The sequence below is a fragment of the Lepidochelys kempii genome, chromosome 6, assembly GCF_965140265.1.
Source record: "Lepidochelys kempii isolate rLepKem1 chromosome 6, rLepKem1.hap2, whole genome shotgun sequence".
NCBI lineage: Eukaryota > Metazoa > Chordata > Testudines > Cheloniidae > Lepidochelys > Lepidochelys kempii.
In genome coordinates this window covers 507,769-535,547 of record NC_133261.1, presented here as the reverse complement: position 1 = coordinate 535,547, position 27,779 = coordinate 507,769, and the positions used below count along the sequence as shown (strand labels likewise).

Genomic DNA, 27,779 nt, shown 5'->3' with positions numbered 1-27,779 from the left:
GCCTGGCCCGGTCTGCCAGGAGATGGGGGCACAGGCTGGCACCCACTCGAGGGCACATTGACCACATGGGGGGCTGGTACCAGGCGGGTCCCAGCTCTCCAGACTGGCCTGGGGGTGGGAAATACCCAGGGCTCAATTTGTAATGAAAGATGGGCTGGGGCTCACGGAACGTTTTTACTTTCATAACCGAACCGCCGGGGCTCTGAACCGCCGGGCCCGGAGGCTCTGCTGGAACATGCTGACTTGCCCTGACTCCGTGGGGCGCGGTTCCCTCGGCCCCAAGCCAGGGGTGGCGTCGGCACTGGCATGAACCACAGCAGAGTGCAATGGGGGGGCGGAGAAGCCTTTATTATACTCACAGGTCCCCCCCCAAGCTCCGCCCCCACCGCCTCACTTCTTCTTGGTCTCCTTACAGGCCACCACGTATCTCTGGGCCACGTTGAGGGGCGGGGAGTAGCCGTCCGCGTAGGACGTGTCCTCGAAGAGCACCGAGTAATCATCCTGGGGCTGGAGAGAGGCAGCGTGAGGGGGCTGGAGCTCTTCCCCACCCCAGCCACCCCTCGCCTTGGGGAGGGTGGGAGCCGGCACCCCCCACAGGGGACAGGCCCCGCGTCCCAGTCCCTGACCCCCCTGAGCCAGCAGGTCCCCACCCTGGGGCTGGATGGGAGCCGGCACCCCCAGAGGGGACAGGCCTCGAGTCCTATTCTCTGCCCCCCTGAGCCAGCCAGTCCCCGCCCTGGGGCCGGATCAGAGCTGGCGCCCCCCAAAAGGGGACAGGCCCCACATCCCAGTCCCTGCCCCGGGGCCGGATCAGAGCCGGCACCCCCCCCAAAGGGGACAGGCCCCACGTCCCATTTCTTGTCCCCCTGAACCAGCCAGTCCCTGCCCTGAGGCTGGATCACAGCCAGTGCCCCCCACAGGGGATAGGCCCCACGTCCCATTCCCTGCCCCACTGAGCCAGCCAGTCCCCGCCCTGGGCTGGATGGGTGTGGGTAGCTCTTAGCAGGGAAAGGCCCCCATCCCATGCCCCCTCCGTGAGCCAGCCAGTCTCGCACCAGTGCCCCCGAGAGGGGAAGGGCCCCTTACCCGCTGGGGTGGGGCGTGGATCAGGGCCCGGTAGAAGCAGGTGGTCTGGGGATACAGCGCCAACACCAGCTGGTCCTTCTGGAACAGCGCCTCGGGGTCTGTCTCAGGGTTCGCCTTCCACTGGGGCAACGGGATGATGCGGCGGCGGCTCAGGGTGTGACGCCTGGCGGGGGAGACAGGGTGAGACAGGGACCCCCCGCTCCGGACGAGAGAGCCTCCCCCTCCCCTCTCCGTTCCTCTCCTCTCACTTACTCTTTGCCTTCTTCATCGATATCATCCACCTCGTACCTGCAAAGAGAGGAGATGGCCTGAGGAGATAGGCAAGGGGAGGACCTAAAGCTGCAGAACCATAGAGCCATCTCCACTGAGCGGCTAGAGAGGCATTCCTATGCAGCTCTTAATGGAGAACCATAGAGCCATCTCCTTTGAGTGGCTAGAGAGTTTCTATGCCCTTACAGTTGCAATACCATAGAGCCATCTCCGTTAAGTCCCTAAATAAGCATTCCCATGTTATCCTATGACTTGACCACTCCAGCACCACAGAGCCATCACCCTCGGGCAGCTAGAGAGGAGCCTCCATTCCTCTGAAGTTGTAGAACCAGCGTCACACCGGCTGCAAAGTTGGAAAGGGGTTTCTATGCTACCAAGACAGCGGAAACCATAGGGATGCCATCCTGCAGCGTCTAGAGAGGCGTTTCCACCTCCCTAAGGTTAGAGAGCCATAGAGTTACCATTCTGAAGTGGCAAGAGAATGGGACTTAAGTCCAAAAGATTGCAGGATCATAGAGCCATCTCCCTTGAGCGCCTAGACTGCATTTCTATGCCCCAAAGACTGGGTGACTATAGCTTACAGCACTTGATTGGCCAGAGAAATGTTTGTCCCCCCCTGCTCCAGAGCCAGCTCCCTTGAGACATGAGCCAAGGGATCAACACAGGATTGTCTGGTACCCCTTGTTGCCCAGCTCCATGGCTGGATGCCCCAAGGTAGCTGCAGCTGCGGGGGGCTGACTTCCACGGCATTGCCATTGGCTCCGGCCCCCCGGCGGTCCCCAGGGGACCCACACCCGGTGCTCACTTGTTGGTGGCGTGGCTGTAGCTCACCACTTCGGCCAAGATCCATTGCTCGTCCCCGTCCACGGCCTTGACACGAGCGGCCACCTTGTCCCCCGGCTTGGCCACGTAATCGCTGGCAGCGGGGATAGCGCCGCAGAGTGGGGGTGGCCTGTGGGGAGAGGAGGGTGAGGTTAGCTCAGGTGTGGGGCCAGAATCCCAGCCCAGGCTGCCCTGTGCCACCCCAGCGACACTCACTTGTCCCCAGGCTTGCCGATCCACAGGGGCAGCGTCATTGCTGACTGCTGGAGGAGGGTCATGAGGACGCCCCGGCGCATGGTCTTGCGGGGTGGCTCTGACTCGTTGTAGAGCCCGGCAATCTTGGCGGCTGTGGGTGGGGGAGAAAGTGGGGTGAGCCCCATAGAGCTAGGGGGAGCCCCTCCTTCCTGCCCCCCGGGACTTGGACACAGACACTGACCCCATTGCAGACACATTGAGCCTGTGTTCACATGCCACCCAGCCCACATTGCCACACGCACCCTGGGCGTCCCACATCTCCCATTCACCCCATTTATGAGACTGCAGGCCCCGGATCCCCGACCCCAGCACGCCGAAGCAGAGACACCCAGCCCCAGTGGATCATGGGCATTCCCGTCCTCCTTAGAGACATTCCATTGTCCTAGCCCCAAGGGATGATGAGAGTTCCTGCTCATACCAAATGCTGAGTGTCCCCAGTGTGGGGCTGGACCCCGTGGCCTATTCTGGGGAAAGGCACAGGGCGGGGGGACACTCACCAATGCGCCGCTCTTCCAGAAGGGATTTGATCTCCGCAATCTTGTCCAGCGCCTTGCGTAGGATGCTGGGGGTGAGAGGACAGACAGGGGTGAGCAGTGGGGCGGGGTCATCGGCAGCTGCAGGGGGCGGGAAGGAGGGGGCACTCACTTGCACTCAGCCTCCGCGTCAGCTTTGGCAGTTGTGTAGAGTCCACGAAGCTTGGTCCGGTAATACGGGGAGACTGCAGGAGATGGGGGTGTTAGAACCCAGGAGTCCTGGCTCTCAGCCCCCCCGCTCTAACCCACCAGACCCAAGAGCTATCGACTGAAGTATAGAAACTTCAGGGTGTTTGACTATGTCCCTCACGTTGCGTATGTGGATAAAATGTGTCGTTTGATGACAAAATGGATAATGGGGGCAGTGGCTGAAGGTGACCGTGGATAACTGTCCGGTCCGATGCCAGGAGCAGCTGTTATGGGTAATTACAGGGGAGGCGAAGGCAGCCGTGAGGTGAAAACCATCCACAGGTTTAGAGGCTGGGAAACTGCCCTTGAATGAAGGGCCCATGGAGGACGCAAGTCGCAGGGGAAGGGAAACCCCCCAGGCACCCAGGGTAAGAGGGAGGAGGGGATTGGAAGGAAACCCAACCCCAACTCTGATAAAACTCCAGGGGACCCAGAGGTTAAAGCCCCTACATCTGCCACCACTGGGGGACTCCTGGCCAGAGAAAACCACACTGCCCCAGACTTGAGGAAACCCCACGATTCGCACCCCAACCTGCCACAGGGCACATCGCAGCACTGCCCAGAGGCAACTAGAGCAGGGGGATCTCTTCGTGCGCTAGATCAGAACCACCAGGCTGGGTCAGACCAAGAGTCCCTCTAGCCCAGCGTCCCGTCTGCCAATGCCAGGGGCCCCAGAGGGAAGGCACAGAACAGGGAATCATTGAGTGATCCATCCCGTCGTCCACTCCCAGCTTCTGGCAGTCAGAGGTTTAGGGACACCCAGAGGAGGGGGCTGCATCCCTGCCCGGCCTGGCTAATAGCCAGAGATGGATCCATCCTCCAGGAACTTAGCTAGTTCTTTTTTGAACCCCGTTATAGTTTTGGCCCTCACAACATCCCCTAGCACAGAGTTCCCCAGGCTGTCTGGGCGTTGGGTGAAGAAATGCTTCCTTGTGTTTGTGTTAAACCTGCTGCTGATTAATGTCATTGGGTGACCCCGAGTTCTTGTGTTATGAAAAGGAGTAAATAACACTTCCTGATTCACTCTCTCCACACCAGCCATGATTTTATAGAGCAGTCGTTTTAACCTCTCCTCATATGGAAGCTGTTCCATATCACTACATTTTTGTTGCCCTTCTCTGTACGTTTTCCCATGATATCTTCTTGAGATGTGGCGACCAGAACTGCATGCATTATTCAAGATGTGGGCGTACCATGGATTTTTAGAGAGGCAATATAATATTTTCTATGTTATAATCTATCCCTTTCCTAAAGATTCCCAACATTCTGTGTGCTGTTTTCTCGGCCGCTGCGCACTGAGGGGATGTTTGCAGAGAACTCTCCACACTGACGCCAAGATCTCTTTCTGGAGTGGTAACAGCTCATTCAGACCCCATCATTGTATATGTAGAGTTGAGATGATGTTTTCCAATGTGCATCACTTTGCATTTTCAACATTGAATTTCATCTGCCATTTTGTTGCCCAGTCACCCAGTTTGGCAAGATCCCTTTGTAGCTCTCCGCGGTCTGCCTGGGACTTACCTATCTTGAGTGACTTTTTATCATCTGTAAACTTTGTCACCTCCGTGTTTACCCCTTTTCCCAGATCATTTACAAATATGTTGAGCAGTGCTGGGCCCAGGACCGACCCCTGCGGGACCCCACTATTCATCTCTCTCCCCTGTGGAGACTGAGCATTTATTCCTGCCCTTTCTCTCCCGTGTTTTAACCAGTTACTGATCCATGAGAGGCCCTCCCCTCTCATCTCTTGACTGCTCACTTTGCTTCAGAGCCTTTGATGAGGGACCTCGTCAAAGGCTTTCTGAAAGTCCAGGTACGCTATATCCACTGGGTCCCCTTTGTCCACACACTTTTTGACCCCCTCAAAGAACGCTAATAGATTGGTGAGGCCTGAGTTCCTTTTACAAAAGCCACGTTGACTCTTTCCCAACAAATGGTGTTCATCTCTGTGTCTGAGAATTCTGTTCTTTACCAGCGTTTCAACCCATTTGCCTGGTATGGCAGTCAGGCTCACAGGCCTGTAATTGCTGGGATCGCCTCTTAAAAATCAGTGTTTCATCAGCTGCCCTCCAGTCGCCTGGTCCAGAGGCTGATCTGAGTGATGGGTCACAGACCACAGTTAGCAGTTCTGCAATTGCACATCTGAGTTCCTTCAGAACCCTTGGGTGATACCATCTGGTCCTGGTGACTGACTACTGTTTAATTTATCCATTTGTTCCAAAACCTCCCCTACTGACACCTTAATCTGGGACCGTTCCTCAGATCTGTCACCTAAAATGAATGGCTCAGGTGTGGGAAGCTCCCTCACATCCCCTGCAGCAAAGAAGATGCAATGGCCTTATCGTCCTTGAGTGCTCCTTTAGCACCTCCATCACCCAGCGGCTCCACTGATTGTTTGGCAGACTTCCTGCTTCTGAGGGACTTAGTTTTTATGACTTTTGCTAGTTGCTCTTCAATTTCTTTTTTTTTTTTGCCTGCCTAATTATACAAAATCTTGACTTGCCAAAGTTTCTGCTCCTTTCCATTTTCCTCAGTAGGATCTAACTTCCAAATTTTAAAGGATGCCTTTTTGCCTCTAACTGCTTCTTTTATTCCATTGTTTAGTTATGGTGGTAGTTTTTGCTCTGTTGTTCTTTTTAAATTTGAGGTACACATTTAATTTGTGCCTCTATTATGGTGTGTTTAAAATGTTTCCACGCAGCTTGCCGGCATTTCACTCCTGTGACTGTTCCTTTTAATTTCCATGTAACTTCCTCATTCTGTGTAGTTCTCCTTTAATAAGTTAAATGCTACTGTGGTGGGCTTCTTTGTATTCCGACCTCCCACCCCAAAGAATATTAAATGTAATTACACGTTGATCCCTACTGCCATGCGGTTCATCTCTACTGGACCAGATCCTGTGCTCCACTTAGCACTAAATCAAGAATTGCCTCTCCTCTTGGGGGTTCCAGGACCAGCTGCTCCAAGAAGCCGGCATTACGGGTGTCTAGAACAAGCCGTGAGGGGTAGTGAAGAATTGATGAAGAGGGCTATGATAAATGGCACATATTGTAAGGGCTGGAGGGATACCGCACCCCAAATCACTTTGGTCAAAGAAAGTTTGGGAAGGGAGAAATATAGGTAAAAGCTTACAAATATTAGCTCTGGCCAAATTCTTTGTATCTGTACTTTTGGCCACAGTTTACCTGGGGCGTGAGGACTTTCAAGGGGTATTATTCTGGGCATTAGGAATCTGCTTCCCACTCATGTTTTGTTAGGTAAGGATATTACGTCTAAGCAGGTTAATATCAGAACTCACAGCCAGGAGTCTGGCTCTGCCTCAACTGGCTTATCTGTGGCCAGCAGGGAAGGCTGCGGGGAGAGAAACACGCTCAGGCCTTTGCCAGCAGAACGTAATCGTTCGTCCCCAGAGGAGGGTTTGGAGAGTCCGTTGCTTTGCCAGAGTCGGATCTTAACCGAGTGAGACTCCAAGGGAGTTTATGGAGGCTCATCCAGGGAGAGGAAGGTGGCTCAGAATATCGCCTCCGTCAGGGAAGGAGAGGGGAGGGCTTTTCATGGTTTGTTGTGTGTAGGGAAAAAGAGGCACCCTGCTAAGGTTTGCAAGTAGGTGTTGGGCTGGCGAAGGGCAGGCCTGAGTTGCTACACGTGGCTCATGACTGCCCCTGTGCTGGACACGGAGGCGTGGAGAGAACCCGTGAGAGGCTCAAATGAGGCTCCTGGCCTTGTGTCTGAGCCTGAAAATCACGGTACGAGTCGTGTCAGAAGCGTCAGCGGATACAGATCCTGCGTGGAACCTCTGCAGCCGCTGCCTACCGCTAAGGAGGTGTTTGCCAGAAGGTCTGGGGACATTGTAGGACCCCTACCCAGGCCTCCCAGGAATGGAAAGAAACAGACTGGGAGTCGTGGGTGCTGCCACAGGGACCCGGAAGCCCCAGTTCTGTCTGATATAGAAGCTGAAACTGTGGCTACTGCCCGGTTCACCATTTTTAGCCGACTTGGTTTCCCCAGGGAAATCTTGTTGGACCGGGGAGCAAATTTCATGTCCGAAGTTTTCAAAAAGTGACGGGTGTTGAGCCGAGTGAGGAATGTGAAAGCTGCCTCCCATCGCCCAGTGACTAACCGTTTGGTAGAAAGATTCCATGGGGCACTGAAGTCTATGTGGGGGCTGTACGTTACAGCGTGAGAGAATGATTGGGGTGTTGATCCCTGATTTGTTATTTGGGTACAGGAGTGTCCCCCGAGAGTCTACGGGATTTGCCCCCTTTTATCTCGGTGATGCTGACAGGCCAGCTCAGGTCAATAGGTCAATTCACTTGTGTGTGAACACCGAACAAATGCTATGTGAACTAATTCACTCAAATGTTCATTTAGTGCAAAGGGAATGTGAATGCTATTGTCTTCATGTATCTATCACCTGTTGATTGCTATCCATTACATTATGTATACCCCTGTACTTAATTAACCCTACAGCCAAAGCGTGTGTTAGTACTGAGATGCCAATGTACTTGACAGGTGAACTTCATGAAAACTAAGGCAGGATCGTTGTGGGCTATTCCATTTCCATTTACACAGGGCCTAGCCCGATAATGACGTTTTCCCACCAAACGCGAGCCTTGGAAATGTAAACGAAGAAGGTTGCTAACTGCAAAGCAAGGGCCCTTGAGTTCTCGATGGGAATTCACAGACTCAGTCTGCATTCCTCACGCACCGCCAGCAAAGGAAGGCCCATGTGGATACAGAACCTCTCAGCTAGCTTTTTGGGTGAAGATGACATAAAAGAGGATTCAAGGGAAGATCCCTGTGAGTGGCCAAACAGTTGGGAGATGAAGGAAGCCTTCCACATGCAAGACACAGATCCCCAAAGTTAGTCTGGGTAACCCTGAGAGACTCATGGGAAAGTCCCAGATCACCACATCTCTGCTACCACTTTGGACTTACAAACCTGGGCTCACCTATTAGTGTATTTTATCTGCCTTAACCTCTCAATTGCTCATTTCCTTTTCTGAGCCAATAAACCCTTAGTTAGTTTAGTAGAGAAATCGGCTGCCAGCGCTCTCTCTGGTGTGAGATCGAGAGTATCCGCTGGGGTGAGTGACTGACTCTTTGGGGCTGCGAGTGAGCTAATGTGTTCTGATATTGGTATAGCGACCAGTACCACCAAGTCCAGCACGTCTGGGTGGTAAGATGTCCTTAAGGGGACTGTCCATGGCTCCATGGTAATGGTAGTGATCCAGTGGCGCACAGTTGTCCATGGCTGGGTGAAATCTAATGACAGAACCACACCCCCAGCTTGGGGGGCCTGCCCTGTTTTCTGACTGGAGAGTGGCACTCGCAGCTGTGAGCCACTCCAGCCAGCGGGACAGTTGGCGTAGTTGGCAAGAGTGACATCCACGCTTAAAGCTCAGAACCCAGTGCTAGGTAAAATGCACATTTGATATTGGTAGTTTTAAGGGTTAAGGATTAGTCACAATGGGTGAATCACAGTCATACAAGGATCTTGACAGAAAAGACCTTGAGCAGTTGTGTTCTTCCTTTAAGAAGAAAAACTCAGATCAGGACTGTCAGCTATGCTCATGGAATTTGACCAAAGAGCAGGGTCTCAGCCCCCTCCCCCAGGAAACGATGGTGGAATTCCAGATCAAGGAGGAGGAGGGGAAACTGAGGAAAGAGCCCACCGGATGCGAATGGAGCAGCTGGAAGCTGAGAGCAATGCGCATGGGCTGCAGCTGGAAATTCTAGAGAAGCGAAAGGAACAGCTTCCGCCAATGGGTACCATCCCCTCTCAACAGCAGGGAGAGGGAGAAAGCCTGCCTGTGAGTCTGACAGCACTGAGGAATTTGTATCCACCTTTGAGAGACTATGTGATAGCCATAAGATTTCTGGGCATAAATGGATGCCAATCCTCTTACCCAAACTGGCTGGAAAAGCCAGGCAAGTCTTTAATGAAATGGAGGTGGATGATGCTATGATATACAGGAAGTTTAAAGAAACTGTACTGAAAATGTTTAAGATCACCCCGGAGTCCTATCGCTTGACGTTTAGAAATCTTAAAATGTCTGACAATATCACTCATGTGGCATGAGTGCGTAAGCTGCGTAGCTTTGTGGCAATATGGATAACTGGGGCAGGGGCGGATGGTCGCTATGACAAGCTGCTTGATTCGATGGCACAAGAGCAGTTATTGCGGGTAGTCACTGATGAGGTATAAAAGTGGCAGCCGTCTGTGACAAAAAACCTTCCACCACTTTGGAGGCAGCAGAACTTGGTGATGAATAAGTTGAATCAAGGGCTTGGGAAGGGTTACTCCTCTGCTCCCCAGGTTAAAAGGGATGAGGGGTCTAGGGGAAACCTAACTCCAACTTTGTTAAAAAACCTCTTACACTAAGGGAAGGCAGGCTCTGCCAACAGTGTGGGGCTCTTGGTCATAGAAAACCAAATTGCCCACAACCTGCACCCACAATCCCCATCATACATGCCAGTGCTCCCACTGTGAGCGCTAATGCTGCCCCTGGGATCCCAGAGGAAGTTGTAGAAGAGAACAGCCCCATAACCTGTATTGGGACTGAGTCTGGGGACGGTACCAAGGAGTTCGTTAAGAGTGTGAAAGTGAATGGCATTGAGTGTGCCGGGTGGCGGGACATGACCTCCCAAGTTACTTTGGATAAGGAAAGTTTTGTGAGGGAGGAGGACAGACAGCGAGGCAAAGGTCTGAATATTTTGGCTTTGGCTGAATTTTCTGTGACCGGGCCTCTGGCTAAAGTCCACCTCGAGGGGGAAGGGTTTAAGGGTGATGATGTGGTTGGCATTAGGAATTTGCTGCCAGCTGATATTTTAATAGGTAATAACATTGTAAGCAGGTGAATGTTATAACCAGTTCCCAAGTAAAGTGTGGGTCGGATAGACCTGCTTTGTCTGCGGGCAGCAGGGAAGGCTGGCAAGGGGAGGGAAGTGCCTTCAAGCCTTTGTCTGTTGAGAACAGCAGCTTGCCAACTGAGGTGGGATTTGAAAATTCTTGTGTTGTGCCAGAATCTGCTCCGGGCATAAGTAAAAAACAAAAAGATTTTGTATCTGCTCAGCAATCTGATCCTCCTTTGGAACAAGAGCAGGCTGCAGCTCAGAGTGGCACCCCAGCCGGGGAAGGAAGGGGGAGATTTCTTATGCAAGAAGATTTGTTGTTTAGGGAAGCTCCTACAGGGAAGAAAAGGCATCCTGGTGAAATCTGCAAGCAAACAGTTGTGCTGGAATGACACAGGAGAGAATTGCTTCAGGTAGCCCTTGATGGCCCATTTGTGGGACAGTCAGGAGTGGAGAAAACCTGTGACAGGCTAAGGAATTTCTACTGGCCTCCTATGTTTCAGACAGTGGCAGATTATTGCAAAAGCTGTGATTTGTGTCAGAAGCATAAGGGTTTAAAGGGACCACTGCAGCTTTCGCCCATTATTAAGAGGGGGTTTCCCAGAACGTCTGTCGATACTGTGGGCTCTCTCACTACACCTTCCGGGGGGGAAAGAAATATATACTTGGTGTGGTGGATTTTGCCACCAGGTATCCTGAAGCCACTGAAGTATCTAAGAGTGAAGCTGAAACTGGGGCTACAGCTTTATTTACCATTTTCAGCAGAGCAGATTTTCCCAGAGCATTCCTGATAGGCCATGGTGCAAACTTTTTGTCTGCTCTCTTTAGCATATAAAGGCTGCTCCCTTCCACCCCGAAACAAAGGGGCTTGTGGAAGGATTTAATGGAATTTTGAAAGCTATGCAAAGAATGTATGTTTCCAGGCAGGAGAACAACTGGCACGTTTTGCTCCTGTTTCTTAAGAACAGCCATACTGGGTCAGACCAAAGGTCCATCTACCCCAGTATCTTGTCTTCTGACAGCGGCCAATGCCAGGTGCCCCAGAGGGAATGAACAGAACAAGGAATCATCAAGTGGTCCATCCCCTGTGCCCATGGCCAGCTTCTGGCAAACAGAAGCTAGGGACACCCTCTCTGCCCAGCCTGGCTAACAGCCACTGAAGGACCTATCCTCCATGAACTTATCTAGTTCTTTTTTGAAGCCTGTTATAGTCTTGGCTTCACAACATCCTCTGGCAAAGAGTTCCACAGGTTGACTGTGCATTGGGTGAAGAAATACTGCCTTTTGTTTGTTGTAAACCTCCTGCCTATTAATTTAATTTGGTGACCCCTAGTTCTTGTGTTATGAGAAGGAGTAAATAACACTTCCTTATCTACCTTCTCCACACCCGTCATGATTTTATAGCCTTCTACCATATCCCCCCTTAGTAGTCTCTTTTCCAAGATGAACAGTCCCAGTCTTATTAATGTCTCCTCATACAGCAGCCGTTCCACACCCTTAAACATTTTTGTTGCCCTTTTCTGAACTTTTTCCAATTCCAATGTATCTTTTTTTGAGAGGGAGCGATGAGATCTGCACAGTGTTCAAGGTGTGGGTGTATCATAGATTTATAGAGAGGCAATATGATATTTACTGTCGTGTTATCTATCCCTCTCCTAATGACTCCCAACATGCTGTTCGTGTCTATATGCGTACAGATGTGAACCCCAAGAACCTACCGGCTTTGCTCCCCTGCTTCTGTATGGGAGGCAGGTGAGGGGACCCCTCAATTTGATTCAAAGTGCTTGCGAACACAGTACAGAGGAAACAGGACAGCCAGTGAAGGAGAATATGCAGGTGGATGGATTTGGTGTGACAGGACCATAAGGAAAGTCCAGCGAGTCAGAAAGCTTAGTACGATTGGCCTACTGAGGAGAGGTCGTTTGGTATCGGTGATCTGGTGTTAACGCTGATGCCAGTGAGAAAAAACAAAAGGCAGGATTATTGGGAAGGACTTTTTGAGGTGACAGAGTGAATGAAGTCACATATGAGGTAAGGGAGCCCATGGGGAGAGGAGCTGTGCAAACAGTGGATATCAATAGGTTAAAAGCTTACCATGAAAGGGAGATGGCTATGAATGTGATCTGTTGTGCTGATGAGGAAACATTACTCACCCCTTTAATTGATCTGGGCATGGGGGGAGCCTCTGGAAAGCACTGAGTTGGGGGAGGGTTTAACTCCAGCCCCAAAGCAGGAAATGCGGGCCCCCAAAGCACCACAGGCAGGTATTTTCCAACCAGCCAGGTTTAAGGGCCAAGATCTTACAGGCTCTTTGAGCCTCGGGGCTCCGCCCAGCTCCTAGCAGAGCACACTGTGCTAGCAGGGACACCAGAAGCAGATCCAGGAGGAGGAGGAGGAGGAGGAAAGCATGCTGGAAGTGGGAGGTAATCCAGTCAAACAGCCCCATGGCGTCTCCTAGTGTGATGGTACCTAGAAAGGACTAAACCATGAGATTGTGTGTGGGGATTACAGGAACCTGAATGACAGGTTTCAGAGGAGCAGCCGTGTTAGTCTGTATTTGCAAAAAGAAAAGGAGTACTTGTGGCACCTTAGAGACTAACAAATTTATTTGTGCATAAGTTTTTGTGAGCTACATGATGAAGTGAGCTGTAGCTCACGAAAGCTTATGCTCAAATAAATTTGATAGTCTCTAAAGTGCCACAAGTCCTCCTGTTCTTTTTAGGAAACTGAATGTGATCACCCGGCCTGACCCATACCCACACCCTGAACAGAGGAGCTAAGGGACCTCCTGGGGTGCAAAGTTTATAAACACACTGGATTTGACTTGAAGGTATTGGTAGATTCCCTTAGATGCTGATGCCCAGAAAAAATCTGCTTTTCTAGTAGCATCTGGACTCTACGAGTTTAAGATTATGGCTTTTGGATTAATACATTCGGGGCTGCCTTTCAGCGGCTTGTCAGCGAGGTGCTGCAAGGGTAAACACACTTGCCTTGGCCCATATAGATGACTTGGCTATTTTCAGTGGCTCCTGGCATGACCACTTGAATCACGTGTCACACAGGCCGAGGGAAGCCAACCTTTCTGTCAAGGTCTCCAAGCTAGGCGCCGACTCCGTGGCCGCTCTGGGGCTGGAGCACCCCTGGGGAAAAAACAGTGGGTGCTAAGCACCCACCGGCAGCTCCCTTCAGGCTTCCCGCCCACCAGCAGACCCAATGGATCAGCACCTCCCCCTCCCTCTCAGCACCTTCTGTCCACCACAAACAACTGTTCCGGGAGGTGCAGGAGGCTGGGAGGGAGGGGCTGGGAGGGAGGGGCGAGGAGTGAGAATGTAGTGCGCTCAGGGGAGGGGGCAGAACTTGGCAGGAAGAGGTGGAGAGGGGGGAAAAGAGGTAGGGCAGGGGCGGAGTGGGAAGAGGCAGAGCAGGGGTGGGGCCTGGGGTCGAACAGCCCCTGGCACTTTGAAAACTCAGTGCCTGTGTCTCCAAGCTGTAAAGGTGTCCCACCTAGGACACAGGCTGGGCAGTGGGTTGGTTCGCCCCGATCCTCTACAGGTAGAGGCGATGTGGAGGTGGGCTGCCCCTCGAACCAAGTCCAATCCTGTGTGGGTCTGGCCAGCTATGACCAAAGGGGTTTCGTGACACTGTGGCCTCCCTGGGAGACCTTACAAAAGAGGGGAAGCCAGAGCGGGTGGCGTGGCTGGAGCCCGGTGAAAAAGGCTCCACAAGACAGAGGCTTTTTTTGGTCAGCCTGGAATTCAGGAAACTCTTCACACTGTGCACTGACGCTGTGAACCCTGGGTTAGGGGCACGGCTGCTGCCAGACGGGAGGGGGTAACAGGCACCCCACTCCCTACTAAAGCAAAAAGCTGACCCTCCACTCAGCAAAGCTATGCTGTGATCGTGGAGAAGTGCTAGGCTGCCACCTGGCTGCTCACAGTAAAATATGTCCTCTTTAAAGCACTCACAGCGCTTTGACAGGGCTGCACCAGCCAAGGGGACCAATTCAAGATGACGTCGTCGGAGTCTAGCAAGACAGGAATTTGACAGGGACATAATTCATATCCAGGGAAAGGAGAATATGGTTGAAGATGCCTTATCGAGAATGGGGAAACCTTGAGATGCATCTGATGTGCTGACAGGCCGTATCAGGTCAGAGGAATAGGTCAATCCACTTGTGTGTGAACACCACACAAATGCTATGTGAACTAATTCACTCAAATGTTCATTTAGTGCAAAGGGAATCAGAGTAGCAGCCGTGTTAGTCTGTATTCGCAAAAAGAAAAGGAGGACTTGTGGCACCTTAGAGACTAAGCTCTAATAAATTGGTTAGTCTCTAAGGTGCCACAAGTACTCCTTTTCTTTTTGCAAAGGGAATGTGAATGCTATTGTCTTCATGTATCTATCACCTGTTGATTGCTATCCATTACATTATGTATACCCCTGTACTTAATTAACCCTACAGCCAAAGCGTGTGTTAGTACTGAGATGCCAATGTACTTGACAGGTGAACTTCATGAAAACTAAGGCAGGATCGTTGTGGGCTATTCCATTTCCATTTACACAGGGCCTAGCCCGATAATGACGTTTTCCCACCAAACGCGAGCCTTGGAAATGTAAACGAAGAAGGTTGCTAACTGCAAAGCAAGGGCCCTTGAGTTCTCGATGGGAATTCACAGACTCAGTCTGCATTCCTCACGCACCGCCAGCAAAGGAAGGCCCATGTGGATACAGAACCTCTCAGCTAGCTTTTTGGGTGAAGATGACATAAAAGAGGATTCAAGGGAAGATCCTTCATCTCCCAACTGTTTGGCCACTCACAGGGAAGCCTTCCACATGCAAGACACAGATCCCCAAAGTTAGTCTGGGTAACCCTGAGAGACTCATGGGAAAGTCCCAGATCACCACATCTCTGCTACCACTTTGGACTTACAAACCTGGGCTCACCTATTAGTGTATTTTATCTGCCTTAACCTCTCAATCGCTCATTTCCTTTTCTGAGCCAATAAACCCTTAGTTAGTTTAGTAGAGAAATCGGCTGCCAGCGCTCTCTCTGGTGTGAGATCGAGAGTATCCGCTGGGGTGAGTGACTGACCCTTTGGGGCTGCGAGTGAGCTAATGTGTTCTGATATTTGTATAGCGACCAGTACCACCAAGTCCAGCATGTCTGGGTGGTAAGATGTCCCTAAGGGGACTGTCCATGGCTCCATGGTAATGGTAACATTCTGATCCAGTGGCGCAGTTGTCCATGGCTGGGTGAAATCTAATGACAGAACCACACCCCCAGCTTGGGGGGCCTGCCCTGTTTTCTGACAGTCTGACCGGAGATGGGTACTCGCAGCTGAGAGTCACTCCAGACAGCGGGAAAATCTCTTTTATGGGACAAAGGCAAGGGGACCTCGAAGTTTCATGGGAGGCTCGTGGGAAGGTAGCACGGAGGAGACAGGAAGGTCCGTGAGAAGCCAGTCACACTTTTTCAAGAAAACATGAAGGCTATGAAGGACCTGGTAGAGTGGCCTGACAGGCAGGCTGCAGCCAGGCCACGTGGTGCTCGTGTTTATTCCAGGGAGGAAGAAGGAGATACAGGACTGCTGGGAGTGACCTTTCGAGGTGATAGAGAGAGTGAATGAAGTCACTTGATGCATGGACACCCCACAGCAGGGAAGCTGTGCAAACAGCACCTGGCAATGGGATGAAAGGCAGATGGGGAAGAACCTGACTTGCTGGACTGGTGAGGGAGCCTTTACTGCCCCTTTAATGGATCTGGCCAGTGGGGATAAGGAGGAGACTACTCTGGAGAGCGCGGAGATCTGGAATGGTTTGCACCCAACCCAAAAGCAGGAGATGCTGGCCCCTTTGATATACCACAGGCAGGGATTCTCCGGGCAGCCAGGTGTAACTAACCAAACAGGGGGCTCCATCAGAGTGCAAGGGCCCTGCCCCCACCCAAGCATCACCAGATAAAGAAACAGAGCTTAAGACGGTTAAAGAAAACTTGGTTGGACAGCATTCTGTCTGGCAAGGAACCACTTCTCAACAGCTGAGAGTGTGAAATCTCTCCTTCTATTCTTTTGCCACTTCTCTATTGTGGCTAGTTGAGGAGCCACCCTCCTTGCTAAATGGGTAGTGGGACGAGGCCCGTGCCCATGGGGAGGGATGGTTCTGTGAGGACAGCAGGATCAGGCCCAGACAAGCAGGCAAGCAACCGATAGAGATTGGAAAAAGTTCTGGGCATAGTGACAGGAGTAAGGGAAGAAGCACATGCTGGCACCGTAATCTGTGGAATGGTGATAACTGGGCCGATGCAGGTGTCACTTTGGGAGATAAGTGATTTAAGGACAGAGTTAGAAGTTCACACTACAGAGTTGTGGGGGGAGGGGGAAGAATTAAGCAGTTGAACTTTGTGGAAATGTTAAAGAGGGAAAGTGTTAGTTTGTGTGTGTATGGGGGTGGGGGTGTGTGAAAAAACCTGGATTTGTGCTGGAAATGGCCCACTTTGATTATCATGCACATTGTAGGGAGAGTGGTCACTTTGTATGAGCTATTACCAGCAGGATAGTGAGTTTGTGTGTGTGGTTTTTGGGAGGGGGGTGAGAGAACCTGGATTTGTGCAGGAAATGGCCCAACTTGATTATCATGCACATTGTGTAAAGAGTTGTCACTTTGGATGGGCTATCACCAGCAGGAGAGTGAATTTGTGTGGGGGGGTGGAGGGTGAGAAAACCTGGATTTGTGCTGGAAATGGCCCACCTGATGATCACTTTAGATAAGCTATTACCAGCAGGACAGTGGGGTGAGAGGAGGTATTGTTTCATATTCTCTGTGTGTATATAAAGTCTGCTGCAGTTTCCACGGTATGCATCCGATGAAGTGAGCTGTAGCTCACGAAAGCTCATGCTCAAATAAATTGGTTAGTCTCTAAGGTGCCACAAGTACTCCTTTTCTTGTTACAGGAAGAGAATTCTTGGTTTCTTTGCAGCCATTCTGAAGGAAAATGGGCTCTTTTCCCAAGGGAATGGTCTGTAAACAATCCATTGTAAATAACTACTGCAGGCAGAGCGACAATCTGATTTCAATTATTTGACTTTGAACAATTTAGTCATAATCACTAAAAGAACATAAGGGGTTTCCATTGAAACTTAACTGCCTCCAAATGTCTAAAAGGGAATGTAATCTGTTTACAGCTGTGAAACAATAACTGAAGCAGTGCAAGGGATGTTGAGAGAGAGAGAGAGAGAGAGTGAGAGTGTGAGAGAGTGTCTTTATTTGTTCTCTGTCTGGACGAGAGAGGGACCAGGCAGGAAAAAACATCTCCTAAAAAACTACCTGAAATGAGCATCTAAGATTACAAAAATTGTAAGTAAAGGCAAGGAAATGCGATAGATTATCTTTGGTTTTAGTTTGTGAATTTTCCCTGTGAAAGAGGGAGTTTTATTCCTGTTTTTTGTATCTTTGAAGCTGAGCCTAGAGGGGAATCCTCTGTGTTTGAAATCTTTTCATTTACCCTGTAAAGTTATCTTCCATCCTGATTTTCCAGGTGTGATTCTTTTACCCCCCCCCAATAAAATTCTTCAAGAACCTGATTGATTTTCAGTGTCCTAAAAACCCAGGGGTTTGGTCTGTGCTCACATTGTAACCAACTGGTTAGTATATTATTCTCAAAACTCCCCAGAAAAGGGGGTGAAGGGGCTTGGGGAAATATTTTGGACAAACAGGGACCCCAAGTGGCCCTTTTTCTTGGATTTTTGTGTAAATCACTTGATGGTGGCAGCAATACTGTCCAAGGACAAGGAAAGGATTTGTGCCTTGGGGAAGTTTTAACCTAAGCTGGTAGAAATAAGCCTAGGGGGTCTTTCATGAGGGTCCCCATATCTGTATCCCAGAGTTCAGAGTGGGGAGGGAACCCTGACAAGGGGCTATGGAAACAATACAAGAAAAATGTGTCCTTTTGAAAAGATCAATGTTTCTATGTCAAAGACAAAGGAACCCAAAGATGTACGTTTGATACATTCACTGAACAGAAGTCAGCTGTTGTATATGCAGGAAGGGGATGTGTATGCGTTAGAAGTCATTGTCCAATAGTAGTAGTAGACAATAATAAATTGCATTTTATGACTTATTTAGTTAACAGATGTTTTTGCAATATTACCAAGATTAAAAGTTGTGATTTAGTGGACTATGTACCATGGAATATCAGGGTTGGAAGGGACCCCAGAAGGTCATCTAGTCCAACCCCCTGAATGGGGGTATGGTACCTGTATGGACTGTAAACTACTTGAAGCTTAAACCACGATTGTACCACAGTGTAAGGCCTGTAACCTCAGGCATGAATAGGACCATAAGAAAATTGCTGGTTCAGCCTATGTTACATTCGCGTTCACAAGATATTGCACAGACAGGAGAACAACCACACATCAAGGTACGACATGATAATACAGAAATCACCCGTGTACTGAAAACTACTGCAGATTCGGGACACCACTTCTGGGGGAACACACTATTCGGGTGGACACCTTCTGCAGCTGGTGTGCTACATATCATGGCTCACCCCATCGTGGTGATCACTGGAATCCAGCTGGCTTTGTTAGTGAGCATAGTAGCTGCGGCCTGCTGGATGAAGAGAGCTGCTCGGGGATACACGAAGCTGCCATCCAAGTCAAGGATGCAGGCCCACGCTCAGCAGGTCTGTGGGCTGGATTTCTGGAGAAGCAACGGCGGCTCTGAGAAAAGGGGTTTGAAGCGGGGGGGCAGGCGGCGGCTGTAAGGGCTGAGCCCTTTTTCTTCATAAGCGGCAGCAGCAGCCACAAGCTACGAGGCAGAAAGCCACAGCCTCACATTCCCTCCAAATCGCATCAAAACTGCGTAAGATCCGGCTGTTCAGAAGGCTCCCGGCTTAACAATACCCACCACCACCAGATAAAGCAGCAGACATTAAGATCCCTCAAGAAAACTTTGACAGCATTCTGTCTGGCAAGGAGCACCTTCTCAACAGTTATACTTCTAAACTGTCATGGGATAAGATAAGGGGGAAGGGCCTCTCACGGATCAGTGACTGGTTAAAAGACAGGAAACAAAGGGTAGGAATAAATGCTCAGTCTTCAGAATGGAGAGAGGTAAATAGTGAGGTCCCCCAGGGGTCTGTACTGGGCCCAGTCCTAGTCAATGTATTCATAAATGATCTGGAAAAAGGGGTAAACAGGGAGATGGCAAAATTTGCAGATGATTCAAAACTACTCAAGATTGCTGTCTGCCTGGGACTTAACTAAGAGCTACAAAGGGACTCACAAAACTGGGCGACTGGGCAACAAAATGGCAGATGAAATTCAATGCTGATAAATGCAAAGTAACGCACATTGGAAAACATCATCCTGACTATACATATAAAACGATGGAGTCTAAATTAGCTGTTACCACTCCAGAAAGAGATCTTGGTGTCATTGTGGAGAGTTCTCTGAGAACATCCACTTAGTGTGCAGCGGCAGTCAAAAAAGCAACCAGTATGTTAGGAACCATTAGGAAAGGGAGAGATAAGACGACATAAAATATCATGTTGCCTCTATATAAATCCATGGTACGCCCATACCTTGAATACTGCCTGCAGTTCTGATCCCCCCATCTCAAAAAAGATATATTGGAATTGGAAAAGGTGCAGAAAATGACAGCAAAAATGATCACGGGTACAGAACGGCTTCTGGAGAGATTAATCAGACTTCAGAGTAGCAGCCGTGTTAGTCTGTATTCACAAAAAAAAAAAAAACCAGACTGGGACTTTTCATCTCGGAAAAAGAGACCACTAAGGGGGATATGACCGTGGTCTATGAAATCATGACTGGTGTGGAGAGAGTGAATAAGGAAGTGTTATGTACTCCTTCTCGTAAAACATGAACTAGGGGTCACCCAATGACATTAACAGGCAGCAGGTTTAAAACAAACAAAAGGAAGAACCCATTGGGACTGGGACAGACCCAGCTGGATGGTGCGGAAACTGGCAAGGCCCGAGGGCCCTGAGACCTGCCTGTGCTGGCTTCAGATGTTCAATAAACTCATGTGTTACGCTGGCTGAGAGTCACTGCAGGCTGGAGATCGGGGGACTTCGCTCCCTCTGGGTGTGGGGGCCCCGAGCGAGTGGACTCCCTGAGGGTGCCCATGGCAAGAGACAAGCATGCTGAAGGCTCAGTGAGATGTGGTCCGAGGAGGTGGAGGGGGCAGCCCAGGGACCGTAGGCAGCTGAGAGCGCACGGCACCCGTGAGTCTATGACAGTTGCATAACTAATTTTGCAAGATTTAAAGTAGCTAAGGTGGTGGGGTATCATTGATGTGACAAGCTATACCTCGGGGGGAGTGCCCTGGAACCCCCATATTCTTCATTTAGATATAATTGCGATATTGCATATTAAGTAAGAACCATACCTCACATGGCAATCTCAACGCTTCTCAAACCGTTGGTTGCGACCCCAAAGTGGGTCGCGACCCTGTTTTAATGGGGTCCCCAAGGCTGGCGTTAGACTTGCTGGGGTCCGTGTCAAAGCCCAAGCCCCACCACTCAGGCCTAAAGCCAAAGCTCCAGGGCTTCAGCCCTGGGTGGCAGGGCTCAGGTTACAGGTCCCCCACCTGGGGTTGAAGCCCTTTGGGTTTAGCCCACCTGTGCCAGGCGGCTGGGCTTGGGTGGGCTTACGCTTTGGTCCCCCTTCCTGTGGTCAGGTAGTAATTTTTGTTGCCAGGAGGGGGTCACGGTGCAATGAAGGTTGAGAACCCATTATCTAAATATGTGTATCATTAGTGCATATGAAATTATGAGACTGTATGGTATGGTTGTCACTGCCCAACTCACAGCATGGTTCAATCTCCCAGATATTAGATCCCCAAAGACAACAGCAAGGAAAGTAATCAGCGCCCGGGCGGGTGTCGAACAACCATCAACAACCATCATCCAGCAAGGGAGCTAGGATGCAGTGACCCACCTGCATGAGGCCACACCAGGGAGATTGCTCAACCTTGCCTGGAGACTCAGCAATGCCCCACAGACATGCCTGGACTTGTGCTCTCCAAGCACATGGACTAAGGCTATGAAACTGACACGGGGCCCCATTCTGGGCCTTCCTCCTTCTCCCACCTACGCTGCAAGCAACAAGGGCGCTCAGAAGACTGAAGACTCCAACAAGGGGGACAGGCCCAGGTTTCAAGGTTGAAACCTGCATATTATGAACTGTAACATCCAGTGGGGTGAGAAAACTGCTTGATCTAAATACTGCCGAGTGTCTTAAGATTTAGCTTGTGCGCTTATTTTGTTTTCTTTGGTAACTATCACTTAAAATCTATCTTTTACTGTTTATCTTTACCAGTGAGTTTGTATAAAGCGTGTGGTAAATCTGCTCAGGTTTGCAAAGGCTGGTGTACATCCACTTTCTATTGATAAAGTGGGGAACCAATTAATAAATCTGCATTGCTTGTCTTGAGCAGTGCAAGACGGTATATTCCTGAGGTACAAGTCTGGGAGCTGGGGGGATTTGGCTGGTGCCTTTCTCGGTGTGATTCAGGAGTGGCTCTGGAAGCATTCATGCAATCTAGCTGGGTGTGGGGCTCCACATGCGGTTGTGCTGAGTGATCACAGCCTGGAGGGGTTTGCTGCTGGTCACTAGCAAGGCATTGTGAGAGACAGCCCAGACTGGAGAGAGTTCGGGGGCACAGCGGTCCCACAGTCCCAGGCTAGAGAGAGTTCAGGGGGCATAGCAGTCCCATGGGATCCCGTCACAATTGGGTAGAGAATTGTTTCGTAAGGGGATAGGATGGGTGAAAAACACTGCCTTATAGGACTTCAGTTTACAATTGGTGGTGAGGGTCTAGCTAAGCAGGACCCAAGTTTCACTGCATAAACTGGAGTCCAAAGGGAAGTTCTCCAGAACCAAGTACAGGACACAGCCCCAAAGATCAGAGCTGCCAGATCTCAACACCTTACCAATCACACAGTGCAGGAAACTGGAGTCCCTGGATGATCTAATCCTGACTGGCCACCAAGAAAGGCCTGTCTGCGTTATTGGGAATGGTGCTCACTGTATGCGCCGCGTGTACATTCTGTTTTGGTAACAGTTAATAAACAGAGGTTAAGGATATTACTGTGTAAGGCTCTTTCACAAACCCTGTCATAAATATAAAGGGAAGGGTAAACCTCTTTGAAATCCCTCCTGGCCAGGGGAAAGCTCCTCTCACCTGTAAAGGGTTAAGAAGCTAAAGGTAACCTCACTGGCACCTCACCAAAATGACCAATGAGGAGACAAGATACTTTCAAAAGCTAGGAGGAGGGAGAGAAACAAAGGGTCTGTGTGTCCGTCTATATGCTGGTTTCTGCCGGGGATAGACCAGGAATGGAGTCTTAGAACTTTTAGTAAGTAATCTAGCTAGGTACGTGTTAGATTATGATTTCTTTAAATGGCTGAGAAAAGAATTGTGCTGAATAGAATAACTATTTCTGTCTGTGTATCTTTTTTGTAACTTAAGGTTTTGCCTAGAGGGGTTCTCTATGTTTTTGAATCTAATTACCCTGTAAGATATCTATCATCCTGATTTTACAGGGGGGATTTCTTTATTTCTATTTACTTCTATTTTTATTAAAAGTCTTCTTGTAAGAAAACTGAATGCTTTTTCATTGTTCTCAGATCCAAGGGTCTGGGTCTGTAGTCACCTAGGCAAATTGGTGAGGCTTTTTACCAAACCTTGTCCAGGAAGTGGGGTGCAAGATTTTGGGGGGAAAGACGCGTCCAAACAGCTCTTCCCCAGTAACCAGTATTAGTTTGGTGGTGGTAGCGGCCAATCCAAGGACAACGGGTGGAATATTTTGTACCTTGGGGAAGTTTTGACCTAAGCTGGTAAAGATAAGCTTAGGAGGTTTTTCATGCAGGTCCCCACATCTGTACCCTAGAGTTCAGAGTGGGGGAGGAACCTTGACAAACCCGCAGAAGGGTACGCCCTGAGCTCTAGGAACGGGGTAAGGGTGGGTGCCTAAATTAACTGGGTTACGCATTGAGCCCAGGGAAGGGTAAGGGTGGGTGCCCTAGAGCGTGCACGTAATAGTGCCAAAGGGGCAACAAAAAGATGCATTCAGGAGGAGGTGGACCACACGCCGGAACGGGGCGACTGAGTTGAAAAGCCCCTGGGCATCTCCAATGGTGAAGGTACCTAAAAAGCCTAAACCCATGACCTTGTGCGTGGATTTTGGAAGGGTGACTACCGTCACCTGACCTGACCCGTACTCCACATCCTCGATAAAGGGCCTACTGGATCTAACGGGAGGTGCAAAATTCAGAAGCACTCTGGATTTGCCTCAAGTGTATTGGCAAATTCCCTTTTGGGTGCTTCCCAGAGTCGGCTTTTGGAGTGGAGCCCGGCCTGTAGGAGTTTAGGGTTATGCCTTCTGGGTTAATTAATGTGGGAGCCACCTTCTGGAGGCTTGTCAAGGAGGTGCTGCAAGGATCACAGACCTTCTCCAGGTCCTATGTCGATGACTTGGCTATGTTTAGGGACTCCTGGCCGGACCCTCTGATCCATGTGGGAATTGTACTGCAAAGGCTTAGAGAGGCCAGGTGTCCACATGCAAGCCAGGGGCCACAGAGGTACCTCACCTAGGACACAGGGTGGGCAGTGGGCTTGGTTGCAACATCTAGAAGATAATAATGTGATAAATAACAGTCAGCACGGATTTGTCAAAAACAAACTGTGTCAGACCAACCGGACAGCTTTCTTTGACAGGGTAACAAGCCTTGGGGGGCGGGGGGGGGGGCAGTAGATGTGGTGTATCTTGACTTTAGCGAAGCTTTTGATACTGTCGGGCATGACTGTCTCATAAACAAACTAGGAAAATGAAACCTAGATGGAGCTACAATAAGGTGGGTGCAAAAAATGATTGGAAAACCATTCCCAGAGAGCAGCTATCGGTGGTTCACAGTCATGCTGGAAGGGCATAACGAGTAGGGTCCTGCAGGGATCGGTTCTGGGTCCGGTTCTGTTCAATATCTTTGTCAAGGATTTAGATAATGGCATAGAGAAGACACTTATAAAGTTTGCGGACGATACCAAGCTGGGAGGGGTTGCAAGTGCTTTGGAGGATAGGATTAAAATTCAAAATAATTTTGAACAAACTGGAGAAATGGCCTGAAGTAATTAGGATGAAATTCAATCAGGACCAATGCAAAGTCCTCCACTTAGGAAGGAACAATCCGTTGCACCCATACAGAATGGGCAATGAGGGCCTAGGCAGGAGCACTGCGGAAAGGGATCTGGGGGTCACAGTGGATCACAAGCTAAATATGAGTCAACAGGGTAACGCTGCTGCAAAAAAAGCAAACTTCATTCTGTATTAGCAGGAGTGTTGTAAGCAAGACACGAGAAATAATTCTTCTCTTCTACTCCGCACTGATTAGGCCTCAACTGGAGTACTGTGTCCAGTTCTGGGCACCACATTTCAGGAAGGATGTGGATAAATTGGAGAGAATCCAAATAAGAGCAACAAAAATGATTCAAGGTCTAGAAAACGTGAGCTATGAGGGAAGATTGAAAACACGGGGTTTGTTTAGTATGGAGAAGAGAAGACTGAGAGGGGCCATGAGAACAGTTTTCAAGTACGTAAAAGGTTGTTAAAGGGAGGAGGAAGAAAAATTATTTTTCTTAACCTCGGAGGATAGGACAAGAAGCAACGGGCTTAAATTGCAGCAAGGGCGGTTTAGGTTGGACATTAGGAAAAACTTCCGACCTGTCCGGGCGGTTGAGCACTGGAATAAATTGCCCAGGGAGGTTGTGGAGTCTCCATCACTGGGGAGTTTTAAGAGCAGGTAGGACAAACACCTGTCGGGGGTGGTCTAGATAATTAGTCCTGCCACGAGTGCAGGGGACTGGACTAGATACCTCACCAGGTCCCTTCCAGTTCTGTGATTCTATGACCCTTTGAAGGCAGGCCAGCTCCATTGGGAGCTGGCCTTCCCCATGAACCAAGACGCAGGTCCAATCCCTTCCTGGTCTGGCCAGCTATTACCAGAGGTTTGTGAGGCGGTTTAGTGAAAGTGTAACAGAGCACCGAACCAAAGGGACCAACCAGGAGGTTATGCTGGCGCTGAGTCTGCAGCAGTCGGATGTGGAAACAGGCCACGCCAAGGGGAAACGAACTGTAGCGGCAGACAGGGCCCGGGGCGTATTCAGGAGGGTCAGTGACACCCCTTCCCACACCAGTTTTGCACTGGGGGTGTGGTGGGGGCACAGCAGGTGCCAGCTCAGCCACGGTCCCCATGTCGCAACTGAACACTGACAAACGCCCAGCTGGGGTCAGTCTGGTTCTGGGGGTTAACGAGGACAGGTGTTTGGCCTTGGGTAGCACCAACGGCCATGCAGAGCCTGCTTCTCATAGGAACCTCTGTCACCTTTGGGAACTTCTGACTGGCACTTGTATGTGTGTGGCCCAGTGGTACTTGGGGAGTAACTCCCTGCTTTCCTTCCCTGCTTAATAAATCGTAGGTGGCTTGTTGTAGGACTGGCTACAAGCGTTGTCTTTGGGGTGAGATCTAAGGTGCAACTGACCTGGGGTGAGTGAGGACAGGGAGTAACTGGCTCGTTGCTGTGATTCGGGGACAGACTGGAGCACCCTAAGAGGCTGTCCGTGACTCCATGGCAAGGCTGTTTCGATGCCGGAGGAGCTTATAGTCAATACTTGGTTGGTGAAATGTTAAGTACAGAACTCACAGTGCCTTTGAGGTTTGGGCCCTGGTTCTTAACAGTCTGTCCTCAGAGTGGTACCCATGCTCAAGTCACTGCAGACCAGCCTGACAGGCAGGAGTCCTCGCTCCCAGTCCCCTCTTCTGACTCATTAGACCCACTCTCACCCCAGAGCCTGGGAAAGAACCCAGGAGTCCTGGCTCCCAGTCCCCACACTCACTCTTGTTTTCTGTCTGCATCCGCTCATGTGTTTTCTGGATGTTGACTAGGTTGTGCTCGCTCCGCGACCGCTCCTCCTGGGGGCACAGAGGGAAGGGGATAAGGGGTGGGGTCCTGTGGCTCCCTGTCACAGAGAAGGGGCAGGTGGCCCCAAGGCCCACCTCCAACCAAACGAGACGGTTCCCCTAAGATGACTCCCTCATCCCAGTGACCTCTGAGGCTGCCCAGTCAATCCCAGAGAAAAACAAGAAGGCATCCCACTTCTGGAAGCCCCGGGGCAGGCTGGGGAGGGCCCCCGGGCGCCCGCCGGCCCCGGGGCGGGCTGGGGAGGGCCCCCCGGGCGCCCGCCGGCCCCGGGGCGGGCTGGGGAGGGCCCCCGGGCGCCCGCCGGCCCCGGGGCGGGCTGGGGAGGGCCCCCGGGCGCCCGCCGGCCCCGGGGCGGGCTGGGGAGGGCCCCCGGGCGCCCGCCGGCCCCGGGGCGGGCTGGGGAGGGCCCCCGGGCGCCCGCCGGCCCCGGGGCGGGCTGGGGAGGGCCCCCGGGCGCCCGCCGGCCCCGGGGCGGGCTGGGGAGGGCGCCCGGGGCCACATTACCTGTGTCTGTTTGATGAGCTGGTGCAGCTCCCCAGGAGCTCCGCGATGCGCGAGTCAGCCGACACCAGAGCCATGGTGGCTACAAGGGAACGAAGAGAATTAGCCACTGGAGTAGCCCCCCCTCGCCACCCACTATAGAAACTACCCCCAAATCTCAGCCCCTCCCATGATCCTCGGGGGGGGAGGGGAGGGGAGGGGACTGATGGAAGCTGCAAGAATGCCCTGGGCAGGAGAAGGCAGAGAAGAAGACGCCCCCGGCGGGCCCTGGGGCCAGGGCAGGAGCGGGGGGGGGGGCGACACCCCGGCGGGCCCTGGGGCCGGAATTGTACCCCCCCCACCTACCACGCATGCGCAGCTGCAAGTGAGGGAAGAACTCCCGCCTTTTTCGCCTCCCAAAGGCGCATGCGCAGCTCAAGCAGCTTGAGGCGCCTTTCCTAACGTGCAAGGGGCCCAGCCCGTGACGCACGCGGACATTCCGTCTCGCGCCAATCCCGCCACCTGGGGCGCATGCGCATTCTCCATGCCACGGCGTGCTTTGCTTCCGGCGCATGCGCGCTGTCTGATTTACATGCCGCCCTCCCGCCCCCCGCGGCGGCCGCGGCCTCTGCCTACGAAATCCCCGAGGTCGACCGCTCCCGTGGCCGGGGTCCCGCACCCCGCCGCAGGGGCACCGTACCGAGGCCGGACGAGGACCCTGGGAGGTGCTGACGACAGCGCTGAGGCTCCGGGGCGGTGCAAGGTGAAAGGCACGCACTACGCATGCTCGCGGTAGTGCGGCGCCTCATGGGACGTGTAGTTTCCAGGCGTGCGAGGGGGATTCCGACGCATGCGCCTTTGTCTCCCCGCGTGAGGGGCGAGATGGGAACGAGGGCGCGTTGCCTCTTGGGGTTTGTAGTTCACACCGCCAGGGCCGCGGCTGCGCACGGTTCAAAAAGGCGCCTGCCAGGCCCTGGGCGCCATCGCCTGCTGGAGCACGTGACCCGCCCGGTCCCAGGGCCTGGCCCCGCCCCGTCGGGGGGTCGAGTGACCGGCCGCGTCATGCTCAGGCCGGGGGGGCGGCAGCGCGGGGGGCTCTGTGCCCGGGGGGGGGGGGGGACTGCGGGGCCCTGGCTCGGGGGGGGGCAGCGCGGGGGGCTCTGTGCCCGGGGGGGGGGACTGCGGGGCCCTGGCTCTGGGGGGGGGGCAGCGCGGGGGGGCGCCTGGCTCGGGGGGGGCGGGGACTGCGGGGCCCTGGCTCGGGGGGGGGGCAGCGCGGGGGGCTCCGGG

At 51.8% G+C, this 27,779-nt stretch overlaps 1 protein-coding gene across 1 annotated transcript; it reads right to left on the bottom strand.

Moving 5' to 3' along the window:
- Nucleotides 1-325: 325 nt before the first annotated feature.
- SGF29 (SAGA complex associated factor 29) lies at nucleotides 326-26,587 on the bottom strand. Its single transcript, XM_073346412.1, is given in 10 exon segments — nucleotides 326-507; nucleotides 1,087-1,249; nucleotides 1,339-1,374; nucleotides 2,162-2,308; nucleotides 2,395-2,524; nucleotides 2,931-2,995; nucleotides 3,079-3,151; nucleotides 25,924-25,999; nucleotides 26,514-26,545; nucleotides 26,548-26,587. Coding segments are annotated over 10 exon segments (879 nt in total). The 3' UTR covers nucleotides 326-390.
- Between the last annotated feature and the right edge of the window lie 1,192 nt (nucleotides 26,588-27,779).